Here is a 19,744-nt window from a genome sequence, read left to right as displayed (position 1 = left end):
TTTGTTATACATTCATAATACATTACTATAAGCGCTGCAACTTGCGACCCATTTGTTCCCTTTCTAGGTGCCAAAGAATAGCTATTTAGCTCCTTTAAACTATTCTTTATTCTGGTGTGTTGGAAACTGCTGAACAAGAGTCTTTAATAACATAAAGTACAAGTATACTATATTTATAGAGTGTGATGCATGTAATTTGATCAATAATGATGCGAATCAAAATAAAATGTCAAAATAAAAAAATGTCTAAATATAACCTACAAGTTTTTCTTTATTTGTTAAACATTCAAATCTGTTCTTACTTCTTGGCTTTATTTTTTCGTAAAATGTATAATGTGATGCATTAAAATTTCACATTATATTCATGTAGACTAACTGTATAGTATCCCTAAAAGATAATCTCTCTCCATATATATGATATCCATAGTTTATTATTATGATTTTTTCCAATGCATTTAGTTGTATGTTTGGGGAGGGGGGGGCAGCTGGAGTCTTCCAATATTATATGATTTTAGGTTTGAAAATCATTTTCGGGCAGTAGTCACAGTTTTTTGGGGGGCAAAAATACTTTGTCCATATTCAGCGATTAATAAATCTTTCTACAACCCTTGTAATATGTTAATATAACGTCCTGTACGTTAGCTCTGAGGTTATCGTAATAATAATCTGCGCCCCCAACTCCTAAACTGCAAAATCACTACTATATATAACATAAACCTAAAAAAGCTTTGTGTAGTCACTCTTGCCTAGCCAGCTGTTTAAAAATTTCTTTATCCGCACTCGGTTACAAATAAATGAAGTTGCATGAAATTTATCAAACACATTTAACTTTTACTCTAAACTGGACTAGACTCTAATTGGTATCTTTTAAAGATTTTTTTTTTTTTTTTTTTTTTATATTTGCAGTCAAGGGGACATAACTGCTTTTAATATTGTTCGATCCATGGTCAATTCCTGTATAGTTCCAATTGACTGAACCGGAAGTGGCATGTGCAGCGCGAAGAAAACAAACGAGTTAAGAACGTCAACAATGTAGACTTCTTCCTTAAAAAGCAGTTGAGTGACATAAAAATAAATAAATATGCTATATTAACGTGGTAGGGTATCAAGTTCCAGCCATATTCCTAATCTTGTTTGAAAATGAGTGGTAAAAGTCAAGTAAAATTTTGGAAACCAGGTAAACGCTAAATTAAAAGTAGAAATATTTATTTTAATTAATCATAATCATTTTCACCTATATCAGGCTTCAGAGAGTCCCTAGGGGGTTGGATGGCTGAATGGTTGCACGTGCGCGTTGTATCATAAAGTCTGTCATTGAGTCATCTGGAGTGGTTTCGATTCCCCGGTTGTACGTGACAAGGACTGAAGGAGTAGGGTCGCCTGTCCAACCTCGTGGGTTTTCTCCGGGTCCTCTGGTTTCCTCCCACTGCTAGAGACCCCTACGCGCAAGAAAATTATGGAAATAAAATTGAACCATTTGTTAGTCCCGAAATGACCTAGTTTGTGTCGTGTGTCGAGTGGACGTTAAACCCCATTTCTCTCTCTCTTGAGAGAGAGAGTCCCAACATTTTAACTACCGGGTAATAGTAGTCATTTTTTATCATCTGGGAGCCTCTGTGTCTCAGTGAGTAAAGGGTCTTGGGTTCGTTAGTGTTGGGCAAGAAAGTTCCTCAGGATTTTCCAGTGTGATTTACCCTTGTTTGCAGGTCCTGTGTCCTCAATGGCGTGTACATGAAAAAAAACCTTGACATTTGGAATTTCGAGTAAAAGTAGGCAGTACCATTGTTGTTGTCCAAGCAAACTTTCCTTCACCTACTGCATGACATGCTGTCATGGGTGGCTCAGTGGGTGAGACGCTGGCTCACTAATAACCAGGTTTCAGGTTTGCTCCTGGTGTTAGCCGAGAAAGTTCCTCAGGATATTACGCCATGGTTTTCTCTTGTCAGCTTTCTCTAAGGTCCTGTGTACACATTGGTGTTTATGTAAAAAAATTCTTGACGGTTGGAATTCGAATAAAGTTTGATCTGTGGCACTGCTGTCACGGCAAAATTTACCACCTTCATTAGCCCAGTCGGTGCAGTAAATTACGACGTTAAACCCAATTTTATTTCGTTTAGCTGAATATGTCTGATGCACTCTGTTTATTTGACATAAATGTACGGTAAGTCAAGTATCAAAATCCATGCACTGACAGAGCTGCAATATGTATGATATGTGAATCTTGGCATCATTCTGATTCTTTCAATAAAGCCTATTGGCTAATTTGATTTAGAATTTTGGGATTAAGTCCCATCACAATTTTAAAAAAATGTGAAAATACAATTGGAATTTTTAAATAAGGAGCTGATCAACCAGGCAGTCATCTTAAAGAAGAAAGAAAATCAGAAGATAATGTTGAATCAACCACAGTTGTATATAATCCTTTACGCAACTTGACAATTGATCAACAAAGACTCAAACTTCCAGTGTTTCAGGTATATATAACAACTTCTATGAAAACTTATTTTAAAAGGGTATAAGTGGGACCTCTTTGGTTATCAGTGATTCATTACTGATTGAGTAAGGTGCTAACAAGGTCTCGGGTTTGCTCTTACATTTTGACTGAGAGATTTCCTTTGGATTTTCCTGCATGATTTTCACTCCCATCCCAACGACTATATGTTGTCCCTTGCCAGGATCTCTGAAATGCAACACTGAATGGGGGAACCAAACCGCAAAATCCTGGAGAACTTTTAAGGCCAACGCAGGGATCAAACACATGACCGTCAGATTACTGACTGAGCCACCACAGCTCCAAGTATTCTGAATTATTTTAACTTTATATAGAGTGTTCACTTGCATGGAACTGTGCACTGTATAAATGGGTATACTGTTATTATTATCTTCCAATTAAGCTGGTTAATATATGCATGTACCATATGTTTATCTTCAGGGACCATATGTTTATCTTCAGGGACCTGTTTTGCGAAATTTTAACTAAGATAAAATCCAAATATTAGTAATTTGATTGGATAATTTTAGATTGATTTTAGTGCTTAGCCAATCAAAATTGAAGTATCTACTAAAATTTGGACTTTATCTTTAGTTAAGATTTCGAGAAACAGGGCCCTGGTAAACATCATCTATAATTTTTGAATGGCATTTAGCGATTGAACATGATATAATAAAACACAGTTCTATGGATAACAATCACTATGTTATATATATACGACATTTCGACAAGATTTTATTGGAATTTATCAAGCATACCAGTGAAATCTTGTCGAAACGTCGTGTGTATATAATATAGTGATTGTTATCCATAGAACTGTGTTGTGTTATAAACACCGTCTCTTTTTCACAATTCTTAAATCAGCACTTTGCAGAGTAAATTTTTCTTTGATGACATATTATATGACCTCTTTTTTTCCCTCGAACAAATTAAAGTTTGATGATTTTATATTTCAGCATCGTAATAATATATTATATCTAGTAGAGAAATATCAGACTGTTGTTATTATTGGTGAAACAGGATGTGGAAAAAGTACTCAAATACCTCAGGTAACCAATGCTTTAACACCATTCTGCTCTGTATGTGTTGCTTTATATTTTTAAAAGATTTATATTTTAAAGTCTTTTATGTGGTGCTTTATTGTCTGAAATTAAGGCTTTTTGGGAAGATTTTTCTAGAATTATATAATCATTGTTTAAAGTTGTTATTTAAAGCTGTATATTTGGAAATATTTTTCAAAAATTACATAATTATTAGTTTGTTTTTAATGTTTCTCCATAATTATATAATTATGGTTTAAAACAGTTAATTATAATTGTTTATGAATTAAGCTTGAGAAAGTTGATAAACATTGCTGATAGTTGCTACATTCCTTTAAAATAAATATGCATATATAGAGAGATCAAAGGAGAAATATTTTTTTGCAAGGTGTTTTAACTATTGGATTATTTTTGGTCATATGGATTAACAAGTGCATTTTAGACCATAATGCCTGTCATTGTGCCAAGTGTTGTGGTTTCCATTCCCCGTCCATCCAATCTCAAGAGCTTTCTCCGGGTCCTCCAGTATGTTAGTCCCAAAATGGCTTAGTTTATGTCGACTGGACATTAAACCCCATTTCTTTCTCTCATATTTTATCAGTACCTGTTGGAAGCTGGATGGGCAAAAGAAGGACATGTAATTTGTGTAACACAACCAAGAAGAGTGGCTGCTGTTTCTGTAAGTTATTGATTGATTGTTGTTCTTTAAATCCTCTGATCATTATTTGGATGTTTCTAACAATATCTATTTGTCCACAGCTTAATCCATGCTAAAATGTACTCATTGATTATTCAACATTTAAATAAGTACACAGAACTAGAGTATCAACCGTAGATAATATCCCAGCTTGGATTCAATTGAATTAAAAAGATTTTACCCAATATTAATAAGTTGAGTTTGCTTGCATATATCCTTTGCAGAGAATGTCATATTTTCAATTTCTTTTTTCTTTATGAATAGTGAATGGAATTAATGTTCTTTTAAAGATACTTTCCTGCATACACACTGTGTGATTTAACTATAAACATATTCAAACTAATTAATTTATCAAAAATTGCTTCAAATCCCTCTCAAAACTTTGTATTCGCTGGGAGATACCGCAAGCCATGGTTGAGGGAGGGACCATTTTTCAGAATGTATTTTTCATTTCTTACTATTCATTTACCATACATATTGAGGCCTAAGTAGATTCTTAATTATTTTCTGTTGACTTCAATTTCTGCCGTTTAATTACAGAGTCTTTTGAACATTGACACCCCTGAATGTTCCCCAAACTGCATAACCATTTGATCAAGAAAAAACAACTGCTCCCTCTGTCAAGCTAGCACACAAAAAGCTGGCAAACAACAATTGGGTTGCCAGTTAGTGATACCCTGATATTTTTGCCCAGTGCTTGTCCCGTGTTGTTTTTTTTTGGGTAATCCAGTATTTTTCGAGAAAGACTGGGTGTCTATACTATCCATATATTCCAAATTTGCCATACTTTTATTGGAAATAACCACCCAATAAATACTTTCGGGACAATATATCTTTAAGAGATTCAATCCTCACAATATTGTAGTTTGCAAGGGATTAAAAATCCCCCAAATGATTACCTGCAGTTTTAATGAACATTACTCGACATCTCAACTGAATGGAGCATCATATATTTTACTAATTTATTTAGAAATTTAGATGTTTTATTCTGCAGTGTAATCCTATAGAGACTAAACTTCATTTCACAATTTTCGCATGTTTATTTTTTTCTTACTATTTGTTTAGTGTTGCAATTGTATCACATATAAATATTATACTTTTATTTGTAAGATATATCATTATATATATTTGAAAGGTATGTACAAGAGTAGCAGAAGAAAGAGGTTGTTTACTTGGTGAAGAAGTTGGATATTTAATAAGATTTGATGATTGTACAGATCCAACCAATACTCGAATGAAGGTTGGTCTCATTATTTATTGAACCATTTGAAATAAATACTTGTTTACTTTATGCAGAACTACCTACTATAACATCACTACTTTCACTTTTAAATTAAACAAACTATATCAATTAAACATAACTTATGTCTAAAAACCGTTTATAATTAAGAAAATGAAACTGAAATTGTGGTCACCTAAATACAACCAGTGAATACAGTGTCTATCTTGTTATAATATTATATTTTGGTTTTATTTATTAGTCTCTCAACGTCTGGTGTAGTTTCTATTGGACACCACTGTATATAATATAGCTGATCTACCAGTATATATATTGTTATATTCAAATTTTATGTGATTATGTTAAGATTCTAAGACCAATTCAATTCTACAATTTTCTACTTTCAGTTTTTAACAGATGGGATGTTAATCAGAGAGATCATGCAAGATCCTTTACTATCAAAATACAGGTTGTTAAACATTTACAACACTTTACTCATTTAATAAACATGACAACTAGAGAACTTTGTTTCTGGTTTTAGAGAGAGAGACAAATAGGGTGTAACCTCTATGTGACACAAACTAGGTTCAAGTTTATTTAAATAATTCATTTGCACGTAGGGGTCTTCAGCTGTGGGTAGGGTGCCCCGTGGTCGAAACTTTTCCCTACTAAAAGTTGTACTCGACACGTTGAATGTGCATGCTTCAGTGACGTAACTCTAATTGATTTCAGACGAGTCTCGGGCTCTCTTTGTGTCTATAAATAGCCACAGCACGTGAAATTCTCAACACTTGTAATAACTATTATAGACTTAAAAAATCTATTGTTGACGATTCTGAATAGCAGTAATATTTAGCTTTTTGTTTATTACTGCAGCTTTAGAAATTACGCTCGTTTTATTTTTTAAGTTGCTTTATCATTAACTAGACCGTTAGGAGTGGCATCTTTTGGTTTAGTACAAATAATATCTCTGAATAACGCGGGTTGGGCAGGAAACTGATACTAGCAGTAGTTTCATTTTACTTTTACAAGGTTCTCAAAACAATTGTGTCACCCACCGGGCGTTATTTCTAAATTCAATTTTTTGTTCTAGCTTTCCATCATGTTTCGTAAAAAAGTAATCTTGATTATCCCGGCCTGTCAATCAGACGGAGAATGGTCGATAGACTGGTTAAGTGAGACTAATTTCAAAACAAGGGCACGTAACCTATTTTTTGCTCAAAAGTGTCTGGATGTCATGGACGACACTCTGAACCATTTTTCAGTGTATTATTTATAGATGGTTAAATGGTCATATCTTATTAAGTACAACATGACCGTCTATTTAGTGACTATAATTGTGCGAAACTGATTTAAAGCTTAGTATATATATAAGTATTGTGGTGTAATTGTTGAGATATTTGGAGATATTTATTTATGGTAGGGCACCCTACTGTGGGAGGAAATCGGATGACCAGGAGAAAACCAACAATGTTGGACAGGCAACCTTGCACCCTAATCCTTGTCATGTACAAGTGTAGACCCGAAACCACACCACTTGACTCAATGACAGATCTTATGATTGTAAGCACATTTGTAATGTTGTATAGCCATATATTATTATTGTGGTCTGTATCCTGCTACTAAGGATACATGATTTATCTCCCTTACATATTGCCTGTTGTAAGACTGGATAACTTGTATGTTTAGGAGTGAGCTCCCCTGAGAGGAAGTGAATAAACATGTGCCTAGTAAAGAAGTCTTTTGTTTCTATAATTGTGTTCCAATGAAAATATATGAATACGTGTGGGTTTGACAATACACAACATGGTGGAGATGCCAAAAAGTTCCCCAACATAAGTATTTGACGCTGATTTTTATTGGATGGCTGATTTTCACTCCGATTTTCATGGATTGAATTGAGATTAATTGTGTTCCATTAGGTACCAGTGATTTCTGTGTGAGAAATGTCAGACTTTCAAACTACTAATTAGTGGTTGAGACTATTTCGAAGATCAACTTGAAAACTTAGTAACTACAATAGTTTACTCTAGCTAACATTAGCTGATTGGATTTTATTATTACTTGTGATTTGTCGCAGCATTATTCTTAGTATAGTATGCCTACTATAGCCACCATAGATAGGTCTAACCTACAGTAGAGTGGGGTAACATTTTAAATGTAGTGCAGTGGCCTTTTATTTCAACCTGTGTTGATCTCCTGTATACAGCAACTCGATCATAACCATTAATACAGATAATCTGATTGAGTGATTAGCTAAGTTTTTCAACATTGCTTGTAACTGAATTGTTTAACTTTGACAGTCCTCCATTGGATATGTGTTTGACCGTTTTAAGCAGTGTGTAAAGGACTTGTGGAAGCCGTCCATTTCAAAGAACAGTTCCAATTGTTTTTTTACCAGCCAGGACATTCATTGCAATTTCACTGTAACCTACATGTGATTACAGACTTTAAAATTTGTTCTTTTGTAAATTCTAGCTAAATAACAAATATTATATATATAATAGACAGTTTTGTATTGTTTTCATTTGAACTATTAATTGGGTTCCTCGATTTATTTCATCTATGACATTTACAAACCTAATAATTAGTAATATTGTCAGATAATTTTTATATCAAGTGTAACACTTTTGATAGGTCATTTTTTTGGATTTTCATTCTAGTAATTTCATTTTTGTGAAACTGTTAAAGTTTCTAAATATATATACATGTAATTGGTAAATACTGTTACTATTACTATTTAAATCACATGATTAATCATTTTTTTGCCTTTCAGCTTCCTACCATCCTTTTGACGTTGATCAATTTACGTAAACTTTAGTTAGTTATTCATTATGGAGAAAATGATCGATCGATTCGATGGCAATATTATTGATAGGGACAATGCTAGGGCCCACACATTAAGCTTTGAGGACTATCTATATCAAACGGACATATCGCCCGAGGATGGAGATTTGGAACATGTAGTTCGCCTTTTTAAACAGTCACTGAAGGGTTCTGCTCGGTTATGGGTTGAAAACCGTGATTTCGATTCATATGCTAGTCTAAAAGAACAGTTTATCAATAAGTTTTCTCCTACCAAGACTACTCTGGGTTTGTTTTCGCAATATTCTAGCTTACAGTATGACTGTTCTCTTTCTCCAATTGATAATCTAGAGAGGATTACAAAACTAGCTTCACAGTTGGATTATAATGCTTCTCAAATCCGAGATAAGTTTATATCAGTTCTACCTAATAATTGTAAGCAGTCAGTCATCATGGTCAGTTCTGATGACACACCAGTAGAGATCCTTGCTGCTAAGGCCCAGCGATACTTTGATGTCAGTTCCAGTGTTCCCTCTTCAACAGTGAAAGAAGTATCCTTCAGTATGTCTGAATTACAGGATGAGGTCTCAAATTTAACATTGGATTTGAGTACTCCTTCCCCATACACCGATAGTTCTGTCAGGAAGGTCCAGTCAGACCGTCGACTACATAGATCCCCATCAACAGACAGAAACGTTTCTCAATCTAGGTCTCATCGATCTCAATCACCACATAATTCTCGTTCATTTTATAGGACTCAATCACCTCTTAGGGATCACTCTACTTTCCGCAATAGATCACCGTATCCTTATAATTCTCAATCTAGGTTTCATCGCTCTCAATCACCACATAATTCTCGTTCATTTTATAGGACTCAATCACCTCTTAGGGATCAATCTACTTTCCGCAATAGATCACCGTATCCTTATAATTCTCGTTCATCATATAGAACACAATTTCCTTCTAAGCATCGGTCTGAAACTCAATCTCCTCATCCATCCAGACCACGTGTCATATTTTGTGATTATTGTCTTTATCCTGGCCATACTTGGCAGTTTTGTTACGTTCGTCAAGAGCATCTTTCTCATCGACAGTTGTCACAGAACGAGCCTACCCATCCAAATGGTCCTACCATATCTCGTCAGGATTTTTGAATTCGGGAACATTTGATAATCATGCTCCACAAATGTTCCCCAATTCCAATTTTGTAACAAAAGCCATTTCTGCAAATGCGGACCAAGACGTTATTGTTCAGTTAAATCGTTCTAACTTTTGTAAAGGTGTTTTACCTGATAAGAAATCAGTTATTATTTTGTTTGACAGTGGTGCATCCAAGTCTTTAGTATCACAGTCTGTTATTAACTCATCTTCATATCTGTCAAGTCTTTCTGTACATACGTTGGAAAATAGTTTAAATTTTCGTATGGGTAATGGTCAAATATTGACTTGCTTTTCGTTCATGATGGTTAAAATTTTTATACAAGGCTCTTGTTTTAATGTTAAAGTTCATATTGCCCCACATTTAGTTGGTATTGATTTAATCTTTGGTCAAGAAACCCTGTCAGAGTTAAAAGGGTCTTTACAATTTGATACAAATCAATTTCATTGCAAGTCTAAGGAAGTATCATTTACTCCGACCCACAGTGTTTATATTCGCCCTGGCCATACACGTTATGTAACCTTATATGGTAACGTGCCATCTATATACCGGAATCGTGAAGTTCTTCTTAAGAAAGTGTCAAAGGCACCATCTTCCTCGTTTATATTAGCAACATTGCAACGCAATAAAACCGTCGTACCTATATCTAATCCCGGTAAGAAGACTCTTCATCTTAGACCTTCTCATCATTTATTTTATTTTAACACTGACAATCTCTTTTTATGTGATTCATCAGATTTTGTGCACCATTCACAACAAATTTCTCATCATTCTCAGAGTACTCTTTCACCTCATAAACCTGAGTTAGAGATTCTTAAGCAGACTATCAATTTGTCTGACGGTTGTATCTTGTCGCCTACTCAGAGAGAGGAGTTTCTGGAGCTTCTAACTAAACATAAGGATGCCTTTAGTTTGTACGGCGAGATAGGTCACTGTCCAAATTTAGAAGTAGATATAGAAGTCACTGATTCGCGTCCATTTTATATTCGTCCATATCACACAAATGAAAGCGATAAACAAGTTATTGATGCAGAACTTGAAAAATTAGTCAAGCAAGGTATTATAGCCGAGGGTCATCAATCTTATACCTCTCCGATATTGGTATTGCCCAAGAAAGGCAGCACTGAGAAACGCGTTGTCGTCGATTTTCGTCATTTAAACAACCGCATTAAAAGGTATAATCATCCCTTCCCTTTACTGGCTTCAACATTACAGCGGATAGGTAATGCCTCTCCCAAAGTTCTCAGTTGTTTGGATTTAAAATCTGCCTTTTTCTCTTTGCCCCTTGCCCCTCATGCCCAACAATATACTGGAATCTCATCATATCATGGCGGTCGACATTTCTATTTTAAAAGGCTAACCCAGGGCCTAAGTGTCTCGCCTGCCATTTTCCAGACAAAAATGGATAAAATCCTATCTGAAGTTCCTGACAGCCGCCATTACTGCATTGCACACCATGATGATATTATTATCTTTAGTAAAGATGCCCAGGATCATAGTAAGCATCTTCAGTCAGTCTTCAAAGCACTGATAGATAATGGTTTAAAGATTTCCCCTGGTAAATGCTCATTCTTCAGGCGTGAGGTCGTCTATATGGGCCACGTCATAAAGGTAAATGATGATGGACTTGTAATTCTGAAGGCTTTAGCAGATCGTTGTCAGTCTATTCAGCATCTCATCCGTCCTAAGTCCAGTAAAGAGGTACGTCGATTCATAGGAGCTGTAAACTACGTATCCAATTTTCTTCCTAGATTACAAGAAGTAATGCAACCTCTCCATAGCATTTCATCAAAAAAGTCCAAGTTTGCATGGTCCAATGTACATGAAGAGGCCTTTCAGAAAGTTAAATCTCTGTTAACTACACCACCAGTTTTGTATCTTCCAACGGCAACAGGTCATCTTACTCTCTATAGCGATACAAGCCGTTCTGCAACTGGCTCATATTTGACACAAGTCATTAATGGCAAGGAAAGGATCTTAGGTTATTACTCAAAGAAATTACCTCCAGCATGTGCCAATTACAGTGTCACTGAACTAGAAATGTTTGGTTTGCTAATAAACATCACCCATTTTCAGTACCTTCTCCAAGGAGTAGAATTCACTGCTGTCGTGGATCATTCTGCCATTGTACACATTCTCCGTTCTAAGAAAGAACCTTGTACTCAACGCCTTAAGAGGATTATCATCAAGCTTTCGCAATATTCCTTCCAAACATGTTATAAAAAAGGTACAGAGATGGTATTAGCTGATTTTTTGTCCAGGAGCTCCACTGATACTCATGATTGTGAAATTGATCAAGTGGTCCCCACAGCCTTTGCCTTTTCAGACTTTGCTTTTCCCATTCTCTCGCCAGTTAATCGACCTGTTACTCGTCGATATGCAAAGGAACAACAAATACCTATCCCAGATCTGTTTCCCAAATCTAAAGCTTCCTCAACTGTTTGCATACCATCTTCAGTATCTCAAGAAGATATACCTCCAACCACTCCTACGTCTGATTTCAACCCAGATTCAGAATCATTTGATAACCAGTCTCAGGCACAGATCCCACATAAGAATGTTTCCAACCAGGTTATCAACCCCGCTAAACCATCAAAGCCCCCTTCTTCGACTAACGTGCCCACTCACCAAAATACAACCTATTTGGGTAAACACAGACCAGTAGTATCCACAACAGAAACTCGTCCCGAGGAGCGTCTTGTTGACAAACCTGAGGATGGAATCGATGACTCAATTCCGATAGACTTGTGTATTCCTCCCAAACCCCTACTTCACAATTGTGAAAAGGTTGTTTCTTCTCATTTTCCAAAGCAAGCTGAACTGACCAAACTCTATAATGTTATTAAGCGTAAGATAATCAGAGATTACAACTTACCTTTTGATCAGAATAAACTTCGCTTAGAACAGGAAACATCTCCTTATTTCAAACAGGTTTATGACTATCTGGCACATGATATCTTGCCTAGCAATCGTAAAGCTGCTAAACGTTTAAAACTACAGTCAGAGGAGTATATTTTAGCAGAACAGCTTTTATTTCGCCTCCTGGTACATGATGATGATCGCTTTACTCTTCAGTTAGCCGTTCCGGAATCAATGTGTAATGGCTTAATCCATCAGTATCATGATAGCCAGTTATGCAATCATCAAGGTGTTGTTCGTACCTATTTAACCCTACGGAAGTTATTCTATTTTCCAAACATGTTTCAGCGAATTACACAGTATGTCAATACATGTTCAACCTGCCAACAATTCAAGCCCAAAACTGATACAGCCAGAGTTTTTCATCCTCGAATCCCTGAGGAATATAATGTTTTCAGCAAATTAAGCATTGATTTTAAGTCTATGCCCACATCAGTTTCTGGTTTCAAACATCTTCTTGTTGTATGCGATGAGATAACACGTTTTGTTATTTGTGTTCCTACAAAGTCTGTCGATGCAGAAACAGTTTGCGAAGCTTTAATTCAGAAGGTTGTTTGCCTATTTGGTCCTCCATCAGTTATCATATCTGATGCTGCTTCAAGTTTCACTGGAAAACTAGTGTCTTCACTCTGCACAGCCCTTGGTATTAGTCAGAAAGTGATTAGTGTTGCCAATCATGGTAGCCTTCTAGTCGAACGACACATCAGGTCAATTTCAGACTTCTTAAAGGTCAACTTAAATCAATATGGAACCGATTGGGTCAGATACGTGTCTACGTGCTGCTATGCATACAACTCCTTTTCTTCATCACGATTAGGTAGTTTTTGTCCTTACGAATTAGTGTTTGGTCGTAAACCGAAAAATCTTACTCATCTCAATTGGCAATTTGATGGCATTTGTCGCTCCTATTCGGATTATATTTCCCAATTGAAGGACAGATTTGATCATATGTCGAAGACCATAATGGATCTCCAGAAACGTCAGCAGGAATCACAAAACATAAGTGTTGCTCATAATCTGAGTAAGAATCCTGTTTACGGATTGGGTCAGCTGGTTTATGTTCTCAAGCCTTCGTCTTCCAGCTTAACCTCAAATTCACGAAAAATCAAGGCCGATTGGTGTGGTCCTTTGGTTGTCCATCAGGTACTCGATCGAACCCATTACGTTCTTGCCACATTGGATGGCAGGGTGCTTCCGGATGTCTATTCTATTAATAGACTAAAGCCATGTTTTGTACGGTCACCTAATTTTCAAACTAAAATTACCCATATTGATCAACTGCAAAAGGAGCTGGGTAATGTTCCAGCCAATAATGCTCATACCCTTACTGAAATTAATCCTTTATGTTTAATTACTGATGAGAATGATATTGTATTACATTCATTCAATGAGACTGTAATCCCTTATAATAGGATCACAAAACCAGTTAATTTACACCAGTATGTACATAATAGTGGTGATAACCATCATCTTGCTACTGTTGGGACTTTGTCTAATTATCAGTTCACTAAACAATGTCACGTTTTACAAAATGTTTCTAATGTGTCTACCATGGAGTTAAAGAAAGCACGGTTCAAGTGTGGTTCCCTACAAGTTTTAGTTACCATACCGCATACCGAGGCAAGTCATAAGTCTTCTTGGGTCCCTGTAAATTCTTGCCCTACATTATTTGCCATTGTCAATAACCTTGTTCATGATAATAAGCTCCAAGTTACAGGTAGCATTAGTAAATATCGATTGATTAACATGTAATACTGTTATTGTAGTGTTCATTCAGAAACCCAGCTGTATATCAACCTAAACACTGTAGATATCTACAACATGTGTTTTAGTACACTAATGGGGTTCGGAGCATTGTGAATGTTCACTTTAATAGCTTCCATATCGTATATGTAAATATATTGTTTGAGTTATAATATGTACCATAGTTTTAGTTTTGCTTTTCTTAAAATCATAGTTTAATCATAGTTCACAGTTTGTCCAACCAGTTGTACTTTGACTTCAAAAACTGCGTTTTTGATTTCAGTCGGGGGGATGTTGTATAGCCATATATTATTATTGTGGTCTGTATCCTGCTACTAAGGATACATGATTTATCTCCCTTACATATTGCCTGTTGTAAGACTGGATAACTTGTATGTTTAGGAGTGAGCTCCCCTGAGAGGAAGTGAATAAACATGTGCCTAGTAAAGAAGTCTTTTGTTTCTATAATTGTGTTCCAATGAAAATATATGAATACGTGTGGGTTTGACAATACACAACAGTAAGACCATTCGGCTACCCAACACCCCCTCAGTGGTTTAAGAACCAATCTTCTACAGGACTGTTTCTCATACCAGATGCCAAAAATTTTGTTATTCTGTTATTTAAGCAATTTAATGTGAAGGCTTGTTTTGTTTTTTTGTCTTATAAAATATTTTATTTTTTCCAGTATTATTATGTTGGATGAGGCACATGAAAGATCTTTAAATACTGATGTTATTATGGGATTGTTAAGGAAGGTAGGTTAAATACTGATGTTTTTATGGGATTGTTAAAGGAAGGTAGGTTTAAATACTGATGTTATAGGATTGTTAAAGGAAGGTAGTTTTTCATATTTAAATATCACTGTCCTAATTATGATATATTATTGTTATAAAGGCAATCATGAAATAATAGTCTTGATGGACCAATTGAAAAATCTTTGATATACAGATGTTATTATGAGATAACTAAGACCACACTTCCAAACAAAAAAAGGGAAATATTATTCAGCATGTATTAAGATACAAGTAAATTATTATCATTCTTGTTTTTCTAGATACAGAAAAAAAGACAAGATCTAAGACTGATTGTTACATCAGCAACACTTAATGCAGAGGTGAGTTGTTTATTTTAGCTGCCTACTACTCCTATGTTGTGGCTATTATTATTGCTGCCTACTCGTCTTATGTTTTAGCTATTATTATTGCTGCCTACTACTCCTATGTTGTGGGTATTATTATTGTTGCCTACTAGTCTTATGTTGTGGCTATTATTATTGCTGCCTACTCATCTTATGTTGTAGCTATTATTATTGCTGCCTACTACTCCCTATGTTGCGGCTATTATTATTGCTGCCTACTCGACTTATGTTGTGGCTTGTTGCCTACTAGTCTTATGTTGTGGCTATTATTATTGCTGCCTGCTCGTCTTATGTTGTAGCTATTATTATTGCTGCCTACTACTACTCCTATGTTGTGGCTATTATTTAATTATTTAATATTATTGTTTGTTTATTTGTAGGAAATACAAGAATTTTTTAATACTAATGAAACAAATAATCCTGAGTAAGTAAAGTTTTATGTTAAAATATTTTGAAGATAAAGAACAAGTGAATTATAGAAAAAAAACAGTGAACTAAAATTGTCTTAAGGGATGTTAATTTACATGATTTAATGTATCAGTATTTGTTTGGATTAACCTATATATCAACCAGGGAATACCCTGAGAATCTATAACAGTGATAATCGTCACAGGAAGGACTTGTGTGTTCTTATTTCTCTCCAGTTAATATCACATTTGAAATTATTTTGATCTATCTTAAATGACGGCATTGTTTTCATGTAATTGCGTGTGTGAAGTTAAGAGTTTCCAGTTCAGACTAAACTCTGTTATTATTGATGTGAATATGGATATAAAATAATACATACATGTACTTCTATATTTGGGTCCAATTTCCATGGTAAAGACTTGTATCTGTTTCTACATTTTTGCAAATATAATGAATATATGGTTAAAATCGATCATCGGATATGTCCATTCAATTTATCTTTTATATGCAATTCTTTAGATTTATAATTAATTTCGAAAACTTTGTCGATACTTAGCCCTAATAACAATCAATATTTTTGTTATCAGGAATGATACAGCAGCTATTTTAACTATTGAAGGTAGAGAATATCCTGTAGATATACATTATACTATTGAGTAAGTTTTATTTATACTTTAAGTTATTGTAAATAGCCGGGGGAAGGGGTGGGGGCTGAATGGTTAACACTTGCAAATTACACCATACGGTCTGGCATTGAGTCAAGTGGTGTGGTTTTGATTCTCAGCTTGTAAGTGACAAAGAGTAGGGTTGCCTATCCAACCTCGTGGGTTTTCTCCACGTTCTCGATTTCCTTCCAACTGCTAAAGACCCCTACATGGTAGTCCCGAAATGACCTAGTTTGTGTCAAGTTGACGTTAAACTCCATTTCTTTCTCTATCATAAATAGTTCTGTTGATATACATGATATTATTGAGTAAGTATTATTCCTAGTTATTATAAATAGTTCTGTTAATACTAGTATAAGTTATTATGAATAATATAATCTTTTCATAATCCTTATAAGACATATAGCATCTAAAAGTACTTGTAGAATAGAAAAATCACAATAACAGCAACAGTAGAAATCTGTGATAATTTGTGTTTGATATACTGAAACTCAAAAAAAAAAAAAAAATCGCACCACTTTTATAAATGGTTGTTTGAAAATCTCTTGAGATATAAACTTTAATCTTTCAATTTTGAACATACATCAGATCACAACGATAACACGTTAGATTGATCACGTAATCGCACCACAACTCAGTTCATTTCATTCAAATACAAAACATTTGACATAATGGGAATGTTGATAAACATTTTATGGGGGTATAACATATGGCTTTTCAATAGTTAGGGTCAAAGCAAAAACGGTATGCCAAAGTCGGCTAAGGCCTGGACAGCAGCATATGACAACACCTCAACAAGACACCCACATTAACCGACAACATCTGCAGAATAACACGCCGCCAGCTTCCCATACTGTGGGTACTGTGAGGGGCCCACATGCGGTCATTAGTGTTAACACTTGTTGTCGATGACTACACTCTGGTATAATTTAAAAGATATATGTCTATATTTTTTTATTATTAGTCCCGTTCCAAATTATTTAAAGTCATCAGTAGAAACAGTCATGAAAATCCATCTTACAGAGAAACCTGGAGATGTATTAGTTTTTCTTACAGGACAGGTAAAAAATATTTACAATAAACTTCTAATCATTCTTAAAATAGATCTTTAAGAAAACTAAAATACTTGCCACATGTAATTTGATTTATTTATATATTATTTCTATTCCTAAATTGTTAATTTTTAGCATTTTCCGAAATTATATCTGGATTATCGGTGTTGGTAATTTTTTTGACATTCTATCTTATGACTTTATCTGGCAGACTATGATCTTCACGAAATGCTATTAAACAGACAACCACCATCAAGACCAGTTGCATCATTTCTGTTGTGTTTTCCTTATATTCATTGCTAATTTGTTCTGTATTGTATTTATCATTACATGTCCGGGATTGTACAGTTCAGAGGACGCTTACATCTGGCCCCTTAGATCCATTTATTTGATTTTGATTTAAACGGTTGTTAATTACTTTGTGTAGTTTGTGGCCATCCTGCACTTACTATTATGACTTCATACAATAAGTTTGAAAAGATATGTTGACTACGTTTGAAATTATTTCTAAAATTATTTTAGGATGAAGTACAAAGAGTTGTTGATATGTTAATGTAAGTAGAGTTATTTCCCTTTATATACTTCTTTCTTTTATTGATATACAAGATCCAATAGTTATAGACCAGGGGCCCCACATATACCCTGGCTCCCCCTCACCTCTAGCAGAAGATTATTATTTTTGGGAAGAATGAAGAATGTGCCTGTTTGTGTCATCAACACAAATGCATTACCCAGTAAGCATCACAACATCTACATGATGTTGATTAAATGTTAATTTGTGATGTTAAGAAAAAGGTGAAATATGGGTATATACATGTAAGATGGAACAATGAGTAGTTCAAAATTAATACAACATTACAATTCCAATATTGATTAAATGTTAAATCATGATGTTGAGAAAATTGTGAATTATGGGTGTATATGTAAGTTGAAACAACACGTGTAGTTCAACATTTAAACAACATTACCATTGAAGAGTCCAGGGGAAGAACGATCTAAGTCTCATTTTTGTCTTTTCGCATAAACGGCATAAAACAGACTTTTGGACGTGAATGCTTGACGCAAACAGAACAACGAGTGGGTTTAATTACAACTCAAATGATGTTGAATACGAATCATAATTACCAGTACAACAACTGACTTCCACTTTTCAGGCAAATTAAGGTCAAATAAAGGGTACAATGGATGTATTTGTCCGGGAGGCCATTTCAGAAGGGCCTTGGTTCGATTTGACTCTGATCAGTTTTACCTGAAATTGATCGCTCTTCCCCTGGGCTCTTCAATACCAATATTGCTTAAATGTTAGAATTTCAAAAGTTTACTTAAAATGAAACATTGAATCAATGTGATTTTGATAAACAGACTTTTGGACGAGAATGCTTGACGCGAACAGAACAGCGAGTTGGTTTAATTTCAACTCAAAATGATGTTTAATACGAATCATTGATTCAGTGATACTAACCATCTTCAAGCAAGCTTGATTGCGAGATAATACAACCTTCCGCTGGAATGTCAAAATAGGTTTTTATACCTTTAGGAAAATATTTACAATTTGATTAATGTATGATGAATAACAATACACTTTATAGATGTTATAAATAATGGAAATGAGATATACATGACATGTAATATACCAAAATTTACAAAACGTGATTCTCAATATCATGGTAAATGAATTGAAATGAATAATACAACATGGTAATTATTAGGAATGATTATGTATGTATATGATTAATTATCGTTGCCATGGAATAATGAAAATAAAATAAATCGGGTTCACCACATGTGACATTGAATCAACATGGCTTTCTCAAGAGTGTTAAGCCAATACTTTTTCGCTGGTGTTACTTGTGACTAGAAGCAGCAATCAGTGCTCCTAGCCTTACATTGAATAAATATTACATTGTCAACATTGAGAATAATGGTTACACTAACAAAGTAACAAGATTGATTCAATGTGTATAAATCAACTTCAGTTGAAATGTTGGAGTTTAGGTCGAAATAAAACCTGAAAACAATGTTCACAGTTTCTACCAAAAAAAAAAAAAAATTGGACTGATGTAGCTTTGTGGTTGAATTATTATATATTAATTTTAATATTTTACAACAAATCAGCATAACAAAATTGGATCAATGTTTTCAGTTCAACAATCACACACAGAACCAAGATGAAAAAGTTGAAATGATGACATAAATATGACATTGTTTCGCTATAGAAGCTTGATTATTGAAATGATAACAATAAATATGACATTGTTTCACTATAGAAGCCTGAGGATAGAAATGATAATATAAATAATATATATACCATTGGCTGTATGAGAAAATTCTATTTTAATCGACTAATACCTGAAAGAAAAAAATAACAGGATTTATAAGAATGGTAACACTTATGTTCTGTTTTG

The 19,744-nt window shown here is 34.6% G+C and overlaps 1 protein-coding gene across 2 annotated transcripts in view; it reads left to right on the top strand.

Moving 5' to 3' along the window:
* Window positions 1-992: 992 nt before the first annotated feature.
* The window catches only part of LOC126814728 (probable ATP-dependent RNA helicase DHX35), a 148,520-nt gene continuing 129,768 nt past the window's right edge, over window positions 993-19,744 (top strand). For both annotated transcript variants that reach the window (XM_050540082.2, XM_050540085.2), the window contains exons 1-12: window positions 993-1,177; window positions 2,341-2,474; window positions 3,448-3,540; window positions 4,133-4,210; window positions 5,364-5,468; window positions 5,855-5,916; window positions 14,762-14,831; window positions 15,131-15,190; window positions 15,595-15,638; window positions 16,210-16,278; window positions 17,252-17,348; window positions 17,862-17,893. In XM_050540082.2, the coding sequence (XP_050396039.1) occupies window positions 1,141-1,177; window positions 2,341-2,474; window positions 3,448-3,540; window positions 4,133-4,210; window positions 5,364-5,468; window positions 5,855-5,916; window positions 14,762-14,831; window positions 15,131-15,190; window positions 15,595-15,638; window positions 16,210-16,278; window positions 17,252-17,348; window positions 17,862-17,893 (881 nt within the window). In that variant the 5' untranslated portion in view covers window positions 993-1,140. The remainder of the gene's footprint in view (window positions 1,178-2,340; window positions 2,475-3,447; window positions 3,541-4,132; window positions 4,211-5,363; window positions 5,469-5,854; window positions 5,917-14,761; window positions 14,832-15,130; window positions 15,191-15,594; window positions 15,639-16,209; window positions 16,279-17,251; window positions 17,349-17,861; window positions 17,894-19,744) is intronic.

Source organism: Patella vulgata, chromosome 3, assembly GCF_932274485.2.
Source record: "Patella vulgata chromosome 3, xgPatVulg1.2, whole genome shotgun sequence".
NCBI lineage: Eukaryota > Metazoa > Mollusca > Gastropoda > Patellidae > Patella > Patella vulgata.
Note: the sequence above shows the minus strand (reverse complement) of the source record. Positions and strands in the feature narration are given on the sequence as shown.